At 50.9% G+C, this 17,612-nt stretch overlaps 1 protein-coding gene across 21 annotated transcripts in view; it reads right to left on the reverse strand.

The window, feature by feature from the left end:
• Positions 1–5,402: 5,402 nt before the first annotated feature.
• Positions 5,403–17,612, reverse strand: part of NCAM1 (neural cell adhesion molecule 1) — a 362,796-nt gene continuing 350,586 nt past the window's right edge. For 12 of the 21 annotated variants that reach the window (XM_027563722.1, XM_027563724.1, XM_027563714.1 and 9 more), the window contains 4 exons: positions 12,983–13,190; positions 11,269–11,385; positions 9,476–10,276; positions 5,403–8,042 (listed from right to left, as the gene is read on the reverse strand). In XM_027563722.1, coding sequence (XP_027419523.1) covers positions 7,931–8,042; positions 9,476–10,276; positions 11,269–11,385; positions 12,983–13,190 — 1,238 coding nt within the window. In that variant the 3' untranslated portion in view covers positions 5,403–7,930. The remainder of the gene's footprint in view (positions 8,043–9,475; positions 10,277–11,268; positions 11,386–12,982; positions 13,191–17,612) is intronic. The other 9 variants (XM_027563733.1, XM_027563734.1, XM_027563731.1 and 6 more) reach the window with 1 other exon arrangement.

A 17,612-nucleotide genomic window follows, 5' to 3' on the forward strand; every position in this document is an offset into this window, starting at 1 on the left:
GTTGTTGAGAAATATCATTTGGATTGTTGGGCACTGCTATCTTTAGAGCCTAATTGAAAGGGACTTTATCTACTGATACAAATGTGACCGGTTACCTGTTTTTTCTCCAGTGGCACCCAGCTGTCCAGTGAGCAAAGAGATGCAGCCAGATGATTTTCCAGGGCTAGAGTTTTATAAGAGGGATGCAGAGTGAGAACGCTGAGGCAAGGACTGTTGGATTTCGGGGAATGAATGGGTAGCATGCTGGACTGGGGAACGGAAGCTGGATATGGAGGGAGGAGAAGGGAGAATGTAGCAAGTAGGGGGAAATCTGGGAGTCAGTGAGTAGCAGCCTCAGCAAGCATGAAGCACTGGTTTATTGGCAGTAGCCTGGAAAATTCTATGGACAGAGGAGCCTGGCAGGCTGCAGTCCATGGGATCACAGAGAGTCGGACACGTCTGAGCAACTGAATACACACACACATGGAAAAAGAGCTGAATGAGAGTTGGATGGGCCAGCAGCAATGGAGAGCATTGCTGTAATGTAAATTTGAACTTCTGATTCAGGCTGGATAACTGAGATGATGATCGGGTCTGTGGTTTGGTCAAGGGATGAGGTGGTTCAAGGTCACTGCAGACAAGGCAGTCAAGCTGTGTGTTGGAGGGGTGGTCCGCACAAACCACTGAAGTCATCCAGGGTGATGGGGGAACTCTGGGAGAGAGGAAGACCATGGACAGAAGCCAAGGTCTTGACAGATGAGGGGCAGAGTCGGGAGTCTGCTCTTGGCAGTGACAGCCTGGAATCAGGTGGTCTTCCATCTCATCAGTGTCAGCTTGTCCCTCCCCTCCCCGCCTGTGTAAATGCCACTGCTGTAAGAGCCAGATAGAGAGCTCCTCGGTTTCTTCCTGGCTACAGAGCTGCCTGGGGGTTTTCTTTTTTGGGTTCCATGCTTGGTTCTCTCCTCTTCTTAGCCTACATTCGTCCCCAGGTTGACTTCAGCAAGTGCCAGGGATTTAATCACAAGCTCTGTGCTGACAGCTTTCACATGCGTCTCCAGACTCTGGAACTTCAGTCTGTTTAAATCTTCACAGGATGTTCACATGGATCTCAGACTTGGGGTGTCCAGAAACAGAGTCTGCATTCCTAAACTCTGCTTCTCCATGACTCCTTCTAGAGAGTAAATGGCAATTCCATTTTTCCAACTGCGTGTATGAAAGTAACTCAGTTGTGCCCGACTCTTTGCAACTGACCCAGGGATCGAACCCAGGAATAATAGGGCTTCCCTGGTAGCTCAGTCAGTAAAGAATCCGCTTGCAAAGCAGGAGACCTGGGTTCAATCCCTGGGTTGGGAAGATCCCCTGAAGAAGGGAATGGCAACCACTCCAGTATTCTGGCCTGGAGTTCCTTGGACAGAGAAGCCTAGTGGGCTGTAGTCCATGGGGTCACAAAGAGTTGAACACGACTGAATGATTTTCATACACATTTTTCAGTTGATTTGGCTCCAAATCCAGAAGTCATCCTCGATGCCACTCTCAGGTCCACATCCATCACCCGTTTCTGTTGTTTTTACCTCCAGCAGAGCCAGAATCATTTGCCCACCTCCAGATGGAACCAGCTTATTCCACACACACCATCTACATTATTGCCTCCTAATTGGTATCCTTGTTTTTTCTCTTGCCCTCCTGTGGTCTATTCTGCACCCAGCAGCTACGGTGACAGTTTTAAAACTTAAGTCATGTCAGGCTTCTGTTCAAAATTTTTTTCTCAGCCTTCCATCTTGGTTGACGAAAGAGCCAGATTCTAACCATAGTCCACAGACTCTATGTGAGCTAGCTCTGACTTATTTCCTACTCTTTAGCCGCTGCCACACACCATCCCTTGCTCTTTGCTCTGGCTGAATTGGCCTCTTTGCTCTATATCAAGCACACCAACTAAGTCTTCACCTCAGGACCTTTGCACTTGCTGCCTGAGATATCTTTGTTCAGATATTTGCAAAGCTCAGTAGCTCACTTCTTTCAGGGCTGCTGCTCAGTAGTATCTTTTCAGAGAGGACTACTTTGACTTCCCTCCTCACTTGGATTTATTATTTTCCATAGGACTTAGCACTCCCTGATTTAGCCACGATAGGCTAAATAATGCTGTGGTAGCAGATCCTGAGGTGAAGTGGCTTGTGACATAAAGGAACATCCAGTGGTAGGCTGGAGCCAACTTGTACTGGAGCAAGAGAGCCAGGTAAATTTTCAGGAAATTTGTGAGTCATAGTTAAGCAGCATCATTATTAAAAGTTAAATTACATAAACTTACAATTAACATACTTAAGATGAAGCAATACATATTCAAAACACATCAGTTCTCCATTGTTTCAGTATTATCTTAGTGTATACAAAGTTTATTGTTATTATTACTCCATATCATTATGACCTCTGTGCTTGGGGTTATCTACGCTTCTTTTATTTGCATGTTGGGAATACTATATAATATGTGCTACTGTATGAGGGTGCGTGCTAAGTCACTTTGGTCATATCTGACTCTTCATGACCCCATAGACTAGCCCACCAGGCTCCCCTGTCCATGGTATTCTCCAGGCGAGAATACTGGAGTTGGTTGCCTTGCCTTCTTCCCGACTCAGGGAGCGACCCTGCATCCGTTGTCTCCTGCATTGGCAGGCAGATTCTTTACCACTAGCGCCACCTGGGAAGGCCCAGGCTACTGTGCATCTCTACCTAATTCCTCATCCAGCAATGACATGTTGAAATCAGTCATACTGGGAATATTTTCATATCCCTGAAGTCAACAAATGCTACAAATCAAGGTTTGATTGCTTTTGTATCTCTCTGTGTGTGTGCTTTTCTAGACTTAAAGGAGTGATGGGAAAAATATTTATGATGCAGATTAAACTTTAAAGTGTCATATCTGCAGCCATTATACTCTGAATAGCAAAAATTGAAGCGGTATTCAAAAACTTACACCTGATTTGGCAAAGAGGTTGCTCACTGTTGATGAACGAGTGAGGTTCTGACTCATAGATCTTCATTGCGTCACTTTCATCTCACTTGTTAACATAAATGAATACATCAACCAACATTTATGTTGGAACTATGCTCATCCATCAGTTGCAACCACAGGTTGATTATGGATACAAGACTTCAGCAAAAATAAACCAAAGCATCTGTATCGATTGCATACATGGATTTCAGTACAGAGTACTGTGTGCATTACGACTGTAAATTGATTATGTCAGTAAAGTTTATAATAAACACACACACACACCCCATACGTATATCCCCCCTCCCCTCCTTCTTTGGAGAGCTGGTTATTTAACATTTACTGGGTTGATTGCTCACGCATGTTACAGGCCCATCATGGGCCTATCCACACTCCTCACTCTGGGCCTAGATGATGGCTCTCGCACCACGTGCAGAGTTGGTGGGGTAGGGGAAGGGGGCCACAGTAAGACCCACTGGCTTCCAAAGGCTCCGTGTAGAAGTGACATGCACGTCCCTGTTCATACTCCACTGTCTGCAGAGAGCCACGTGGCCACGCCTACTGTAAGTGAACAGAGACGCACAATCCCACTGTGTGCCGGGAAGGAGGCGGAGAACTGGAGCGCTGGTGCCCAGCCCTAATGACCCCACGGTACATCAGTGCTTGGGCGTGTACCGTCTGCCCCGGCCCCACCATGAACGAACGTTGCACTGGACAGTGTTTTGTCTCCTGTGGTCTCCCGGAGCATCTCGAGACACTCGAAAAGTACTTAGCGAAGCTGAGAGGAGACTGGCCTGAAGGAGGAAGGTTCTGGAAGCAAGCCCTCATGGATAATGGAGAGTCATCCAAACCTTGAAAAGCAATGTGTTCCTTTCACCCCTCGCCGTACTATATGCAGCTGGAAATTTCTGGCACAGGAAGCCACATAGATGCATGTGGCTCTGTGTCATTTAAACAGGTCCTATGGACAGAGAAGGAACCAACCCTGGGGGTGACTTCAGACTGACCCAGGCTGGGGCCAGGCTGAGGCCGATAGACACAAAGGGCAGTATCATTCAGATTGGTGTAGGTGGAGGGCCAGCCCTCAGAAGGTTATGTTTTGCCCCTGGGTTCTTTGCTGGTCTCACCTCCTCCTGACCCTCGGGCCAGCTCTTCTCTAGGAACTCCTGATTCCATAGTTAAACAGATAATCCCAACCCTATTGGGTGCTTCTTCCCAACACAGATGCATGGTAGTGTATGCAAGAGAATTCTGAGCTGAGGGAAAGTCTTCTTCTCTCTGGCTCAGAGGCTTCAGTAAATCCCGGGGGCTGAATTAAGGCTCCAAGTGCTGAGCGGGATGACAAAAGTACAAGGAGGGGCATTATATACCCTAGAAGTCTCGGGTGTCTACCGTGGGTTGGCGCCCTGGAGCTCAGGTGTGTGCTGGGACTCCAGCTGGGTTTGCTGTTATTACACACCAGGGAGGCGACCCGTGCCACTTCAATCTGTTGGGTATCTACTATGTGCCCAGGCTTTCCTATACAGTGCTTCATTGCCAGTACCCAAGGCTACTATTCTTGGCATTTCCTGTTTGTCAAAAAAGGAAACTGAGTCTGGGGGAGATTAAGTAACTCTTCCAATGTCAACAGGAAAGTGGCAGAACCAGGACTTGAATGGAACCTTTCTGACTCTGATATCTGGTCCTTCTCAATGAGAACTCCTCTATCAACCTGTGAAGGAAGGCTAGAAACCCCATCATTCAGGCAACACAAACTCAGGACCCTGGGTTTTACTGGTGTTAAAAAAAAAATACCAGCGTCATTTCCACACTTGATTCACACGACAAATGTCCGTTGACTTGAAATAAATTCCAGTTGGACCATAAGAGCTTTTTTTTTTCTTTCAATTTTTATTGAACACAAGTATTCTGACAGAATGCAAAGTCAAAATTCTCAGTTAGTACTCAGTATTTACACCGGTGAGAATGGAAACAAAGGTGGTATCGATGTTTCACTCGGTAAAAAGTCTGTAACAAGAGAGAAGGCCCCCGAAGTCGGGGATGCTGGGTAGAGATGTTAATGGAGATCTGATAACCACCATCCGGACAGACAGCCTACAGTGAAAGCCTGGGAGTCGGAAGGCTCCATAGGAAAGTGTGAAAGCCGCGTTCCACTTCACAGCTGCACTATATACACTTCGGCCCTTCAGGGTTCGGGGGCCCCACGCGTGGCACCCGAGTGCCCCTCCGGCGGAACCTGGCCATGCCGGTCTTTATGTGACTACATATGTATGGCACATACACATATAGACACATAGACAGTGGAAACTGGTAGGGTGATCCCTCCTTCAAAAAATTAAAAAAGGAAAACTATAAGCTTTTATCTCTTAACATAAAAGATACAACGTCTTGAAAATAAAGCGACTCCCTCTATGATTTTAGAGAAAGCATTGCTCTGTTTTTTTTTTTTTTTCAAAGAAAGGAAAGCTCACGCATGCAGAGACAAATCTACGTGTGACGGGAGAGAGGCAGAACAAAAGGATGGCAGAGTTTGGGGTTCCAGCAGAGCCGGGGTCTGGGGAGGGGGCGGGGAGTCAGCTGCCCTGGGCCAGGTTATCTGAGGGTCGACATTACCTCTTTCTCTTCCTAACCATCAGAACCCAAATCAGTTTACTTGACCACAACCCCTTGAAGTGAGATGCACTATCTCAGTGAGGTATAGTGTGGGCTTGGCCGAGGTGGTCGAAGCCATTACCATCCCAAGATGAGGAATCGGTTCCATTGACAACCTGGGGAACCAGAGGAGCCCACTGCCCCCCGCTGGGGCCTCTCTTCTGTCTCAGATGCCCAGGAGCTCCCATCTGCTGCGTGCTCTAACCACTGTCGTCACCTGGCTGGGTCCTGGGGGCCTGTGCACACGAACCTATGGTTGTGCAAGCCCCAAGGTCAAAGGGCCAGACCTGTGTAGACCCCGATCCTCCATTTCCATCCCCAGGAGCTGAGAAAATGCAAAATAACCCCACATTGAGCAAATGACAAGACCATTATTTTTCACAGTTTGAAATAATCTAGCGTAAGCGCCACTGACCAGACTGCAGAAGTGTCAGAACACGGGGGAGTGCGGCCCACAGAACGGACGCAGAGGGAGTCCTGCCACCCTAACCTCTGGCTGCTTTCTCTGTACCTTGGGAAAGGTGCCCGCAGAGCGCTCATTTCTGTTGACTTAGCATCATGTTCATCATCATCATCGTTTCTATTTCATTCTTTGTTTAAAGGCTTCAATTCCTTATAAGAGTTATTTTTTGTTTCCTGAATGTTTTTTTTTTTTTCTGAACTATCTGCTATACCTTCCACAACCAAACTATGTTGAAGTTTTATTTCAATACTATGACAAAAACACGTTTCACACTAAAATATTCACGCACCCACAGTGCACAAGCTTGCAGTTCTAAAGGAGAATGAGGAAAAAAAAAAGCAAAATTTCTATACAAAGGGCTGGCTTTTCCCTTCTCCCCCCCCATCCCCCTTAAAGTTTCTGTATTTTTTTTTCCCCCACTTGGTTTCCAATCCAGGAAAAGTTGTCTTATGACTCCAGACAGCAGGTTGGTGTTTTTTTTTTTTTTTTTTTCCCTTTTGTTTCTACAAATGCTGCCTAAGTGAACAGAAGGCTGATGTTATTTTACTTCAACAGATTTCCAAAAAAAGACACTAATTCCCTGAAGCACACATGCTCTTCCGCTCAAATCTAGATTCTGGGCTCAAAAGGAAATTGTATGTATATATTTTATTTGGCTTTCTACAAAAAAGGGGATGTTTGGGGTAAAAATGTGTGTTCACCAAGACCAGCCCCAACTATACAATCTTCTCTGCTTCATTCAACAAAGCCTAAGAGTCCTTCAAAAGGAAGGGTGGGGACGCCTGGGGAGCAGATCCTTTTTACAGATACAGGCAGGTGGTCGCTAATCAGAAGTGGTCTAACCCCCAAGGAAACAAACAAACAAGCAAACGGAACCGAAAACCCGAAAGCAAAACCATTCCAGAACGAGATGGATTTTCACCTGAGTCGCACACAGGCAAAAAATTTCAAATCAGATGGGGGGGGGAAGAGCCACTGTAAACAATTAGATTTTGTAAAGTTGTCCTGGGAGGATCCTACACCTCTAGGCAGTATTTGTAACTTAAAAAAAAAAAAAAAAGGCAGCTATTTTACATGGACATTGAAACACAACTGAAGTCAAACATTTGTCAACTTGTAAACACTGGAAAGCAAAGTTGGCAGAAAGAAAAAAAAAAAAAAAGGAGAAAGAAAAGGAAAAGAAAAGAAATCCGAATACTGCAAATTGAGATCTACCCCCAGAAGCTGCATTTGGCATTCTTCCTACAAAACAAGAGTCTATGTGGGAATTGAATTCAGCTAGGAAGGGCGACACACTTTGCATACTGAACAAATACAAAGTGAACAGAAATTATAACTTATTTATGAGGTTTCACAGAGTCCAAACTCGACTGAAAGTAGAAAAATAAACTTGGACTTTGTTCATTCGGTTAGTCTTAGCGTCTGGAAGTTATTTCTCTGAACCCGGTCTGTGCCGGTTCGGCAACACCAAAATCCTGAACCTAGATTCTTTTTTTTTCTTCTGAGCTTCCTAGATTCTTAATTTGGGGTCCTTTTGTTCGATTTTTAAATGGTTTCAGGGAACCGAGTGTCCTAGTTTGGCTGTGGGTTTCACGTTTTTGTCTCATTTTCTTACAAGTGAGTGCGCAACAAAGGAACCCTTTCTATAAATCTACAAAAAGGAGATCCCATGTTGATCTGCTTAGTTTTTTTTTTCTTTAAAGGCAAAAGACACTAGAGGAATGAGATGTGTGTGTGTGTATGTGTGTGTGTGTGTGTGTGTGTGTGTGTGTGTGTGAGATATTGGAGATGCTCTGGTGAAGCTGTTGTGTCACTTTATATTTTGATCTTTGCTGGTGTCTCGTCACCCATCACGCTTTGCTCTCATTCTCCTTTATTTGTGTGGCATCGTTGGGGACCGTCTGGACTTCGGCTGGCGCTGGCTTCGTTTCTGTCTCCGGCTTTGCTTCTACGGGACCCTTCCTGCGGAGAATCCGGAAAACAGCACTGAGATCACGGTCCGCCGTAACCCACCCTCCAGCCAGTCCCTCCCTGGACTCCAACTTCAGCTGCATCTCCGGATCACCTGGAGTCTCTGAAAATCACTGACCCTGGGCCGTGTCCTCAGAAATCCTGATCTCCTGGGTCAGAACGTGGTGACTTTTAAAAGCACCCAAGTGGTTCTAGATGTGCAGCCAAAGTGGAGAGCCGCTGAAGCAGAGGAAGGTGCCCTTCTAGCCCTGATCTGATGCGGGGCAGGGGCGGGGGGTGGCACTCCAGCTTTACCTGGAGTGTGGAAGTGTTTCGGGAGCAGCCTCCCCTCACCCTGCATGGCTGCAGCAGCAGCAGCTGCCCAGCTTGATCTAAATGATGTGTGTGTTGGGCTCCCCGGGACCGATTCCAGGGGACCCTCTGCAAATGGCGCTTGCCTGTCCGCACTCCCACTGCTCAGCGCTCTGCCTTTCCTGGTGATGCCTCTGATGCTTTTTGTTACCACGGCAGTTTCCCATGGGAGTCTGGTGAGAGGCTGGAGTGGGCTGCCAGGCTCCAGGGGAGCTGAGTGCGGTTGGGTGGGCAGGGCCATCCTTTTATTTCCCGACAGACTCAGGGTTCCTGGTGAGGGTCCCCCCTGTCACTCTGGGTGGCAGCACCCCAGCTTATCTGGGTGCAGCCAAGGAGCCTCTATAAAAACCTCCATCTGACTCAGTCACTCTTGGCCTCAGTCAGTCCCAGGAGTGAGAAGCTGGTCTAAGGACGCACGAGAGAAGGCTCAGACTCCAGGCCCAGCTGGCGCCCCTGCATTTTGGCCTCACATTTAAGAAACCTGTACGCTGAAGGACATGGTCTTGAACTTGGGAAACCCGGCCCTCATTCAGGGCTTGGGAGCTTGAGTCTCCCCAGTCACTTGGGGCAGAAGCAGGAGCAGGTGGGTGTGTGGGTGTCGGGCTGGGGTGTCTCGGGGGCTTCTGGATCAGATCCTACCCACCCCCTACAAGCCTCGGGGTCTGCCTCTTCACTCCCTGCACCACTGTGCCATGCTGGTGGGGACTCGGCTTTGGCCCTGGATGACACCCTGCCCGTGGGCCCTAGGGTGGCCAATGAGGGCACCTTGGCCTCCTTAGCTCACTTCCCAAGCTATGCTCATCAGCGACCCAAATGCAAGGGCTCCTCCAGGGACAAGAGATGCCACTGCTAGGACGATAAGGATCAAACGTAATTAACACGGCCTAATTAGTAAGCAGGCGGCTGCCTGCCTGTCCCCTGCTCTCTGCCTTGGCCCAGCCCCTGGCTGACGGTCGCCTCCGAGAAGCCCTGGATGAGGCTGCAGACACATCTAACAGGGAGCACACAGCACAGCACAGACGCACACCACCACGGGACACCACCCGACGACAGCGGACAGAGAGAGGCCGTACTCGGTCTTGACTGGTGCAGGCGGAAGAGAGCCGTCGGCAGTGGAAGGAGCAAGCTCAGGGGCTTGTCCACTGGCCCCAGCGGCGGGAGCAGGAGAGCCCAGGGCTGCAAAAACATCCTTGGCAAGGTCAATATCTGGGGTCTTGAAGTTCCCTTCGTCCATTTTAAAGTCCTCGCCCTGGGCAGGGTTTGTGGTGCTGACGGAGGCCGCCTCGCTCTTCGGGCTGGCGAGGGCCCTGGCGGCCTCGGGTGGGCTCTTCGAGGCGCCGGGCTGGGTGGGCTCGGGGTCCGGACCTTTGGTGCCGGGAGCCTCCTGCTTGGCCTGGGGGGCTTCCGGGGCAGGGGCTGTCGGGGCTGCTGCCAGGGGACTGGCTGCTGATGGGGAGACTGCCTTGCTGGCTGGAGGGGCCTTGGGGGCCTCGCCCGCGCTGGCCGGGGTGCTGGGGCTGAGCACGGCCCCCTGGTTGGCCAGGACGCTAGAGGACAGGTTGTTGGCGGCCGGGGCTGAGGCCGGAGGGTCGCTCAGGTCAACGAGGGGGGCGACCTTGGGGGCTGGGGCCGGGGCCGGGGAGGCGGCAGTGACGCCGGTCCCCTTGGACGGGGTGGCCTGGCCGGCGGGCACAGAGTTTGAATCAGGGGTGGCCGCGACCGGGGGGGCGATACTGGAGGTCAGGGTGGTGGTCTCACTGGTGGGGCTGTTCTGAGCAGTGGCAAAGGTTTCGGTGATAGTGTCAGAGTTAGCGGTGACGGTGGTGACAGAAGGCAGCATGTCCTCCACAGTGGCTGTGGTGTCAGCAGGCAGCCTGCGGGGAGGACAGGAAGTAGAAGAGATAGACGATGAAGCTGAGACAGACAGAGAAGCCAAGAGAGGGCGGAGGCCAGGAGGGGGCCGAGGGCGGGCATGCGGGGACGCACAGGCAGGACACAGGCCCACAGAGAAAGGAGGACGCGGGAGGCAGCACACGCCCAGGCGGGCAGAAGAGGAGGACACAGGAGACGACAGAGAACGTGGACCTGGCGGGGGCCTCTCGCCTTCCTCCCTGCCGCCTGCCCTGCTGCCTGCCTGGGGCTCCCTTTCCCTAACATCTGCAGCGGGCCTTTCAGAGCCCTGTTCGCATCTCGACCCAGGGAGAGGCCAGCTGAGCTCAGCGTCCACCACCACAGGCATCCAAGGTCCCTGGGGAATCGGCTCCAGCTGCCCCACAGACAGGGGCTCCACGTGGCCCCTCAGGGCTGGGGCGCTGTCCAGCCAGAGATTCTGCACTTCCATCAAACTCCATTCCCTTCAAACCCACGGTACCCACGACAGCCTGGCATTCCTGACACCCAAAGCTGGACGTGCCTTCTGACTGATGGTCCTCAAGGCTTAAGAGACCAGGAGGGCCAGGCTTTACCAGGTCCCCAGCTTCCCTCACCCTTTTAGGAAGAAATGCAGAAAACCCTAAAATTCTTGGAAATCCTAAACAGAATCTAAGCTCTCTCAGTGATGTTTTGTCTCCTTGAGTCATTTCCGGGGTGTGTGTGTGTGTGTGTGTTTGTGTGTGTGTTTGTGTGACCTGGGCCCAGGGTCTAGGGATCCCACTGATGCACAGAGCTCTTTAAAAGGTCACCCACAGTCTCCCAGATACGACCACGAATGCCTCCTCTCTGAGGAGAGTGGTGTCAGGCATTCCTGGCCCAGGACTCCAGAATTCTGGCCGGTGATGCCGGGCCTGGAGCCGCGGGTGGGAAGCACGGAGGTGCGGGTAGGGTGCTGCGGTGGGTGTGGGGTTGTGCCAGGGAGGGGCCCACGTACTCGGGCTCCGTCAGCGGCGTGGTCTCGTTCGGCTCCGTGTGTTTCCCTCCGTCGTGATTCGGGGTCCGCTCCTCCTCCGTTCGCACCTCCACGATAGGCTCCTTGGACTCATCTTTCCTGTGGAGAGAGCTCCGCTGGTTCCATCCCGGAGAGCTGGGAGAGGCAGGGGGCTCCCAGGGAAGCCAGCTACACTCAGGTACCTGTGCCCAGCCCCAGGCTGGCGGGGGTATGGTGCATCAAGAGCCAGAGCCCAGTGCTGTATCTCAGCCCCCATTCCTGCCAGCTGTGTGACCCTGAGCACCTCATTTGCTCACCCCTGCCTGTGTCCTAACCTGTAAAATGGGGCAAGTAACAGTCTCCACTTGCCTAGATGTTATGGACATTAACTGAAACAATGAATATAAAGTACTGAGGGAAGCACCTGGCACAGATTAGTGCTGAAGTCATCCACGTGTGTATACATGGTAAATGTGTGTGTATACGCATACCTATGTGTACATGTAAGAATGAACACGTATATCATGTACGTACACATGTAAGTATATATAAGTATACACAAGTTTATGATGCATGTATATATGTATGTAAGTATGCAATATTTATGTATATATATATAAAGTGCAAATGTACATGAACACCTGAGTATATACATGTATATGATATATATACGTGTATGCATATGTAAGTTTGCACACATACCTGTATATGTGTAAGTATATGTAACATGCACATATATGTATATGTAAGCATGTACACGAATATGATGTGTGTATAAGAATGTGTACATGTAAGTGCACACATGTATACGTGTGTGTCTACCTATATGGACTTCCCTGGTGGCACAATGGTAAAGAATGCCCCTGCCAATGCAAGAGACTCGGGTTTAATCCCTGGGTTGGTAAGATCTCCTGAAGAAGGGAATGGCAACCCACTTCAGTGCTCTTGCCTGGAGAATCCCCTACAGAGGAGCCTGGTGGGCCACAGTCCATGGGGTCGCAAAATAGTTGGACATGACTCAACTTCCTAAGAGACTAAACAACAACAATGTATGCATATATGATGCATGTACACGCACATACTATATGCACACACACGTGATACGTGTATATGTAAGTACACACACGTGTATAAGCATGTATATGATGCGTGTAAAACTGTATGTATATGTACACGTATGTGTGTACACAGTGCCTGGCATGGGGTGGTGCTAACAACCTATTTCCTTGCTCTGTCCCTTCTGGCCTTGCTTCGGCTCAGCCCCGCCTGACGACAGTCTATGAAGGTTCCTCTATTTGGCTCAAGATCTGTTTCTCCAGAGATGCAGGGGCACAGCTTCTGTCTGGACCGTCCTCCAGGAGGACAGGCATTCTCCTCTGTTTTGCTCACTGCGTCCCCTAGCACTTGACGGTGCCATGCCCGTAGCAGTTGCTGCTCCGTGAACATCTGGTGAGTGACGGAGGCATGGACGGCAGCAAGGCAAGTGGGTCTCTCCATGGCAGCTCCCCTCCAGGCTAGGCTCTGACCATACCTCTCATTTTGACCTACGTAGGGAATTTCTATGAGATTCTAGGTGTGAGATTGGGTTCAGGTGTCTGCTTTTAACATTTCTGTAATGCCTCGCTTCCCTTGGGGTTTGCAATGGGAAGGCTGAGATGGCTCCCTGATTGGAGCCCGGGCCTGGGTGCTTAGCAGTGGGGGGTGGGTTTGCACTCACGAGAAGGCTGCTTTGCCCTCCTCCATGTCCTTGCCCTTGGCTCCGGGCCCGGCTTTGCCACACAGGTTGACGGCAATGCACATGAGCAGGCCACACTTGTTCAGGAAGTAGCAGGTGACGTCCACGGCCACCAGGAGCAGGACGAAGGTCACGACGAGGATGCCCACGATGGCGCCAGTGCTCAGACCCGAGGTGGGGCTGCCGTTGGCTTGGGTGGGAGGGAGAGAGAGATGGGGTGGTTAGTACCTGCAGATGCAAACCCGGACCTGCCGAGCAACAGCCCTGGGGATGGGGTAGAGCCCACTGGACTGCCGTGGCATTTGTGTCCAGAGTGCCACCGACCCTGGGCCTTTTGGGGTTGAGACATCAGGGTTTCTTCCTATCTTCAAGACAGAGGAATGGCAGCCTGCTCTCACAGATCAGGGGACGAGGCACAAGGCAGCCACCTGCCAGGACAGGGGCCCAGACTGGTGCCATGTCTCCACCTCTGCTCTCAGCCCACACTTGGCTGGTCTCCCCCGGAGCCCTGGGAGCTGCCAGGGACGGGGTCCCAGATAGGGGCAGAGGGTCTCAGATGGGGGAGCAGAGGGTCCCCAGGGCTCCCTTTGGGCTGTGGGGATATCTTCCTGCTCTTTAGGAACTGCTCCAGAGGATCTGGCCTTTGGACCACACCTTCCTTCACTGCACTAGGAAGATGAATGAAGCCCACCTGCTCTGGAGACATGGGGGTCTCCCCAGGCCCACTGGGCAAGGTAGAAGGTCTGGGAATACTCACCGTCTGGGAGCCAGGCCCGCTTGGATTTGACTTCTGGAAACCCAGCAGACTCACCCAGAGATACACACCCGCAACGGCAGGCTCACTCACACAGGACACGTGCCCACCACAAGACAAACGCACCCTCTCACATTCGAGCAATGCCCAGCATCCCTGCTCTGGCTGGACCCACTCGAATGACCACCTCTGTGTCTTACTCCCTGGTGTCCCCCTAGAATTGTCCAGGGCCCTGGGCTACTCGTGGTATGGCAGAAGGGCCCCAGGCTCAGCTCCAGAGCGTGCCCTCGCGGTTCGTGCTAGGTGGCTGCGGTTAACCCCGGATTGCCTGGTGGTTCCCACCAGCTTCAGAAAGGCAGAGGCTGTGCTGGGGGGAAGAAGGACCCATGCAGAGCTCTGTGGAAGCCAGTGTGGCACCATGACCTCAGACTGAAAAGTCTGTTTCATTTTCCTCTCCTGGGAGGGCAGGGTTCTGCAAAGACAGCAGCGTCATCCCACCACCAGACCTTGTCTGAAGCTTCCCGTGTCCTCCAGACCCACTGGGATGACCCGTCTGCGGACCGGAGGCAGGGACTGTGGCCAACACGACCTGGGTCTCCCTGAGCCTTTGCCTGGGGGGCTGCTGGCCACATCACACGCCAGTTCACGGAAGGAACAGGTAACCCAGGTGACGGAGATGGAACACAGCCTCTTTCTGCATGTGGTCTGTGTTCCTGTGTCCCAGAGCCCTGCTCAGGCACGGTGGGGCTCCTTCAACAGCTGTCCCATTCTGATGGTCCTTATTTCTAACTTCAATTCAGGGTCTGGGCCACCGGCCAGCAGGTAAGAGACAACCACTCACAACCTAATTTCTACACCAGAGGAGCTGCCTAGGATCTTGAATATTTTGGCTCCTTTGCTTCCCAGGTCCTCGCCAGGCTCTCCCATTGGCCCCTTTCAACCCTGCACTGAAGACACGGTCTGTTTCTCAAGAAGACCTGAGTCTGGTGACCGGCTCCATGCTCAGGGCACCGGCTCTGGTCACTCTGTCTCTAGGCTTCGGCAGCAGGAAATCGACCACGGGTCCCTACGGTCAGCTAGAGCTGATCTCCCCAGCACCACACCATCCACCCTCTCTATCCAAGGTGCTCACACATCCACACACAAAAGAAAAGAAAGAGCGATGCAGGCCTTCCTGGCCTTCAGAATCCCAAAGCTGCTTCCCCGAGCAAGAAGAAATACGGCCTTGGGTTTCCTCCCCATCCTGTGACTCGGGGCCGGAGGGCACTGTGGTCTCCTGACTTCCACACCCAATAGGTGTTAACTGTCTACTTCCTGCAGAAGGAGCCTAAGGTATTACTGAGGGGAAAGAATGTCTGTACTTTTGGACTCAAAGGCCCTAACACCATGTTCTGAGGTTGATACATAAATATAGTTTTAGGGGACTAGTCACGTCTCTAAGGAAGGAAAACAAACCACCGCAAAGTGGTCTGTGTGGGAGAGACAGCCATTATCCACCCATGCCCTGGGCTCAGCAGACCCTCTGGAGGGCTGCATGGCTTGGGAGGCCAAGGCCAACATCATGAGACATCTGGGGAAGGGCCAGGAAGGCTATAAAACAGAAGGCAGGGCAAGAGGTCTTCCCTTTCATTTGACATAAGATTCAAATTGCTTTCCCTGGTCTAAAAGGTCCCACACGTGCAGTGGACGCTCCCACACCTCTGACCGTCATAAGTCAGGGCACTCTCCACCCATATCTACCAGATTATTCTGTTTTATTCCCTTCTTGACTTTTCAGGTGACTTGGTGGTAAGGAATCTGCCTGCAACTCAGGAGATGTGGGTTCAATCCCTGGGTCGGGAAGATTTCCCTGGAGAAAGAAATGGCAACCTACTCCAGTATTCTTGTCTGGAAAATCCCATGAACAGAGAAGCCTGGTGGGCTACAGTCCATGGGGTCACAAAAAGTTTCAGACACAGGGACTAAACAACAATTTAGCAACTAAACGACAATTCCCTTCTTACTACTATTTCCATCTGCCATTTTCTGTTCACTGACATGAACAGAATTTTATTTTTTTTTGCCACACCATGCAGCATGCAGAATCCTGGTTCCTTGACCAAGGATTGAACCCACACCCCTTGCAGTGGAAGTGCTGAGTCTTAACCACTGGACAACCAGGGAAATCTCCATTGATATGCTTTTTGGTTGGCTGCCCCACCCTCTTGAATATCCTAGCAGGCATATTTTTCTTTGTCTACCTCTTGTCTCCCCAGCAAGTAACACAACTCAACTTACAAGAAATATTTACAGAATATTTGCCCCACAAATGAGCAGTGTTTAGCCTTGGAGATGAGAACTCTGCCTCCAAATACTTAAAGATATGTCATGAGAGGGGAGAGGCAGTCTCAACCAGGGTCCCCAGCGGATGGAAACTAAGGGGGTGGCAGGCAAACTTCAGCTCAGATGAAAAAAAAACAAATTAGCAAATAAGAGCTCTTCAGACGTGGTGTGCGCTGCCTCGGAAGATGAGCTCCTCGCTGCCAGAGGCATTAAGCAAAGGCTGGAAAATCCCCTGGTCAGGATGCTATAATGCTCTGGCTGAGGTTCCCGCATCGGGCAGGGCCTGGGATAGAGGATGTTATGAAGCCCTCTTTAACTCGAAGAGCCAGTCATTGCATGTTAGATGTCCTACAGTCCCCAGCAAAGGACGCTGCTCCTGCTAAGTCGCTTCAGTTGTGTCCGACTCTTTGGGACCCCATGGACTGTAGCCCGCCAGGTTCCTCTGTCCAGGGGGATTCTTCAGCAAGAATACTGGAGTGGGTTGCCAAGACCTCCTCCAGGGGATCTTCCCCACTCAGGGATCAAACCTGCATCTCTTATGTTTCCTGCATCGGCAGGTGGGTTCTTTATCACTAGAGCCACCTGGGAAGGCCCCCAGCACAGGATATAGGTTCTCTAATGTCTATCTTCTCCACAGTGTGTACCAAGCGGGACTTTTCCCTGTAAGACCGAAACACTTAGTAGGTCCCATCTTTATTCACAGATGCTTGTGATTTTTATCTCTAGTTGAAAAATAAATACCTTTTAGCATAATGTTTCTCCACTTGCAGCAGAATTTCTGGGGTACTTTGTGAAGAATTCAGATTTGGGGGTTCCCCCATTCTAGGAAATTAGAATCTCTGGGGTGAGCCTCAGGCTCAGGATTTGATCAAGCATCCCAGTGATTCTTATGCAACTAAGAGTTTGCTGCTGCTGCTGCGTCGCTTCAGTCGTGTCCGACTCTGTGCGACCCCAGAGATGGCAGCCCACCAGGCTCCGCCATCCCTGGGATTCTCCAGGCAAGAACACTGGAGTGGGTTGCCATTTCCTTCTCCAATGCGTGAAAGTGAAAAGTGAAAGTGAAGTCGCTCAGTCGTGTCCGACTCTTAGCGACCCCATGGACTGCAGCCCACCAGGCTCCTCCGTCCATGGGATTTTCCAGGCAAGAGTACTGGAGTGGGGTGCCATTGCCTTCTCCTTACGAGTTTGAGGACCACTGTTTTCTAGGTCTTTCTCATCCTTGCATTACAATGAGTAACAGTTGTTCCTATGACTCACCACTCAAGGATGAGCTGTGTAATCTTACCTGGTAACCTTAACATTACTGATGTATTTGAAGGATGGAAAGAGAGCAAAGACTTATCCCCAAGGGATCACTCACTTTACCAATAAGAATCTAGACTTACAGAGGAAGTGAGGTGCCCCTCAAGCTAAAGAAAGGGTATGTGGTACTTTTACAAAAAAAACGTAAGTAAAGGACACTTTTTTGTTGTTTTAGTCACTAAGTTGTGTCCGACTCTTTTCAACCCCATGGACTACAGCCTGCCAGGCTCCTCT

This window comes from Bos indicus x Bos taurus, chromosome 15 (genome assembly GCF_003369695.1).
Source record: "Bos indicus x Bos taurus breed Angus x Brahman F1 hybrid chromosome 15, Bos_hybrid_MaternalHap_v2.0, whole genome shotgun sequence".
NCBI lineage: Eukaryota > Metazoa > Chordata > Mammalia > Artiodactyla > Bovidae > Bos > Bos indicus x Bos taurus.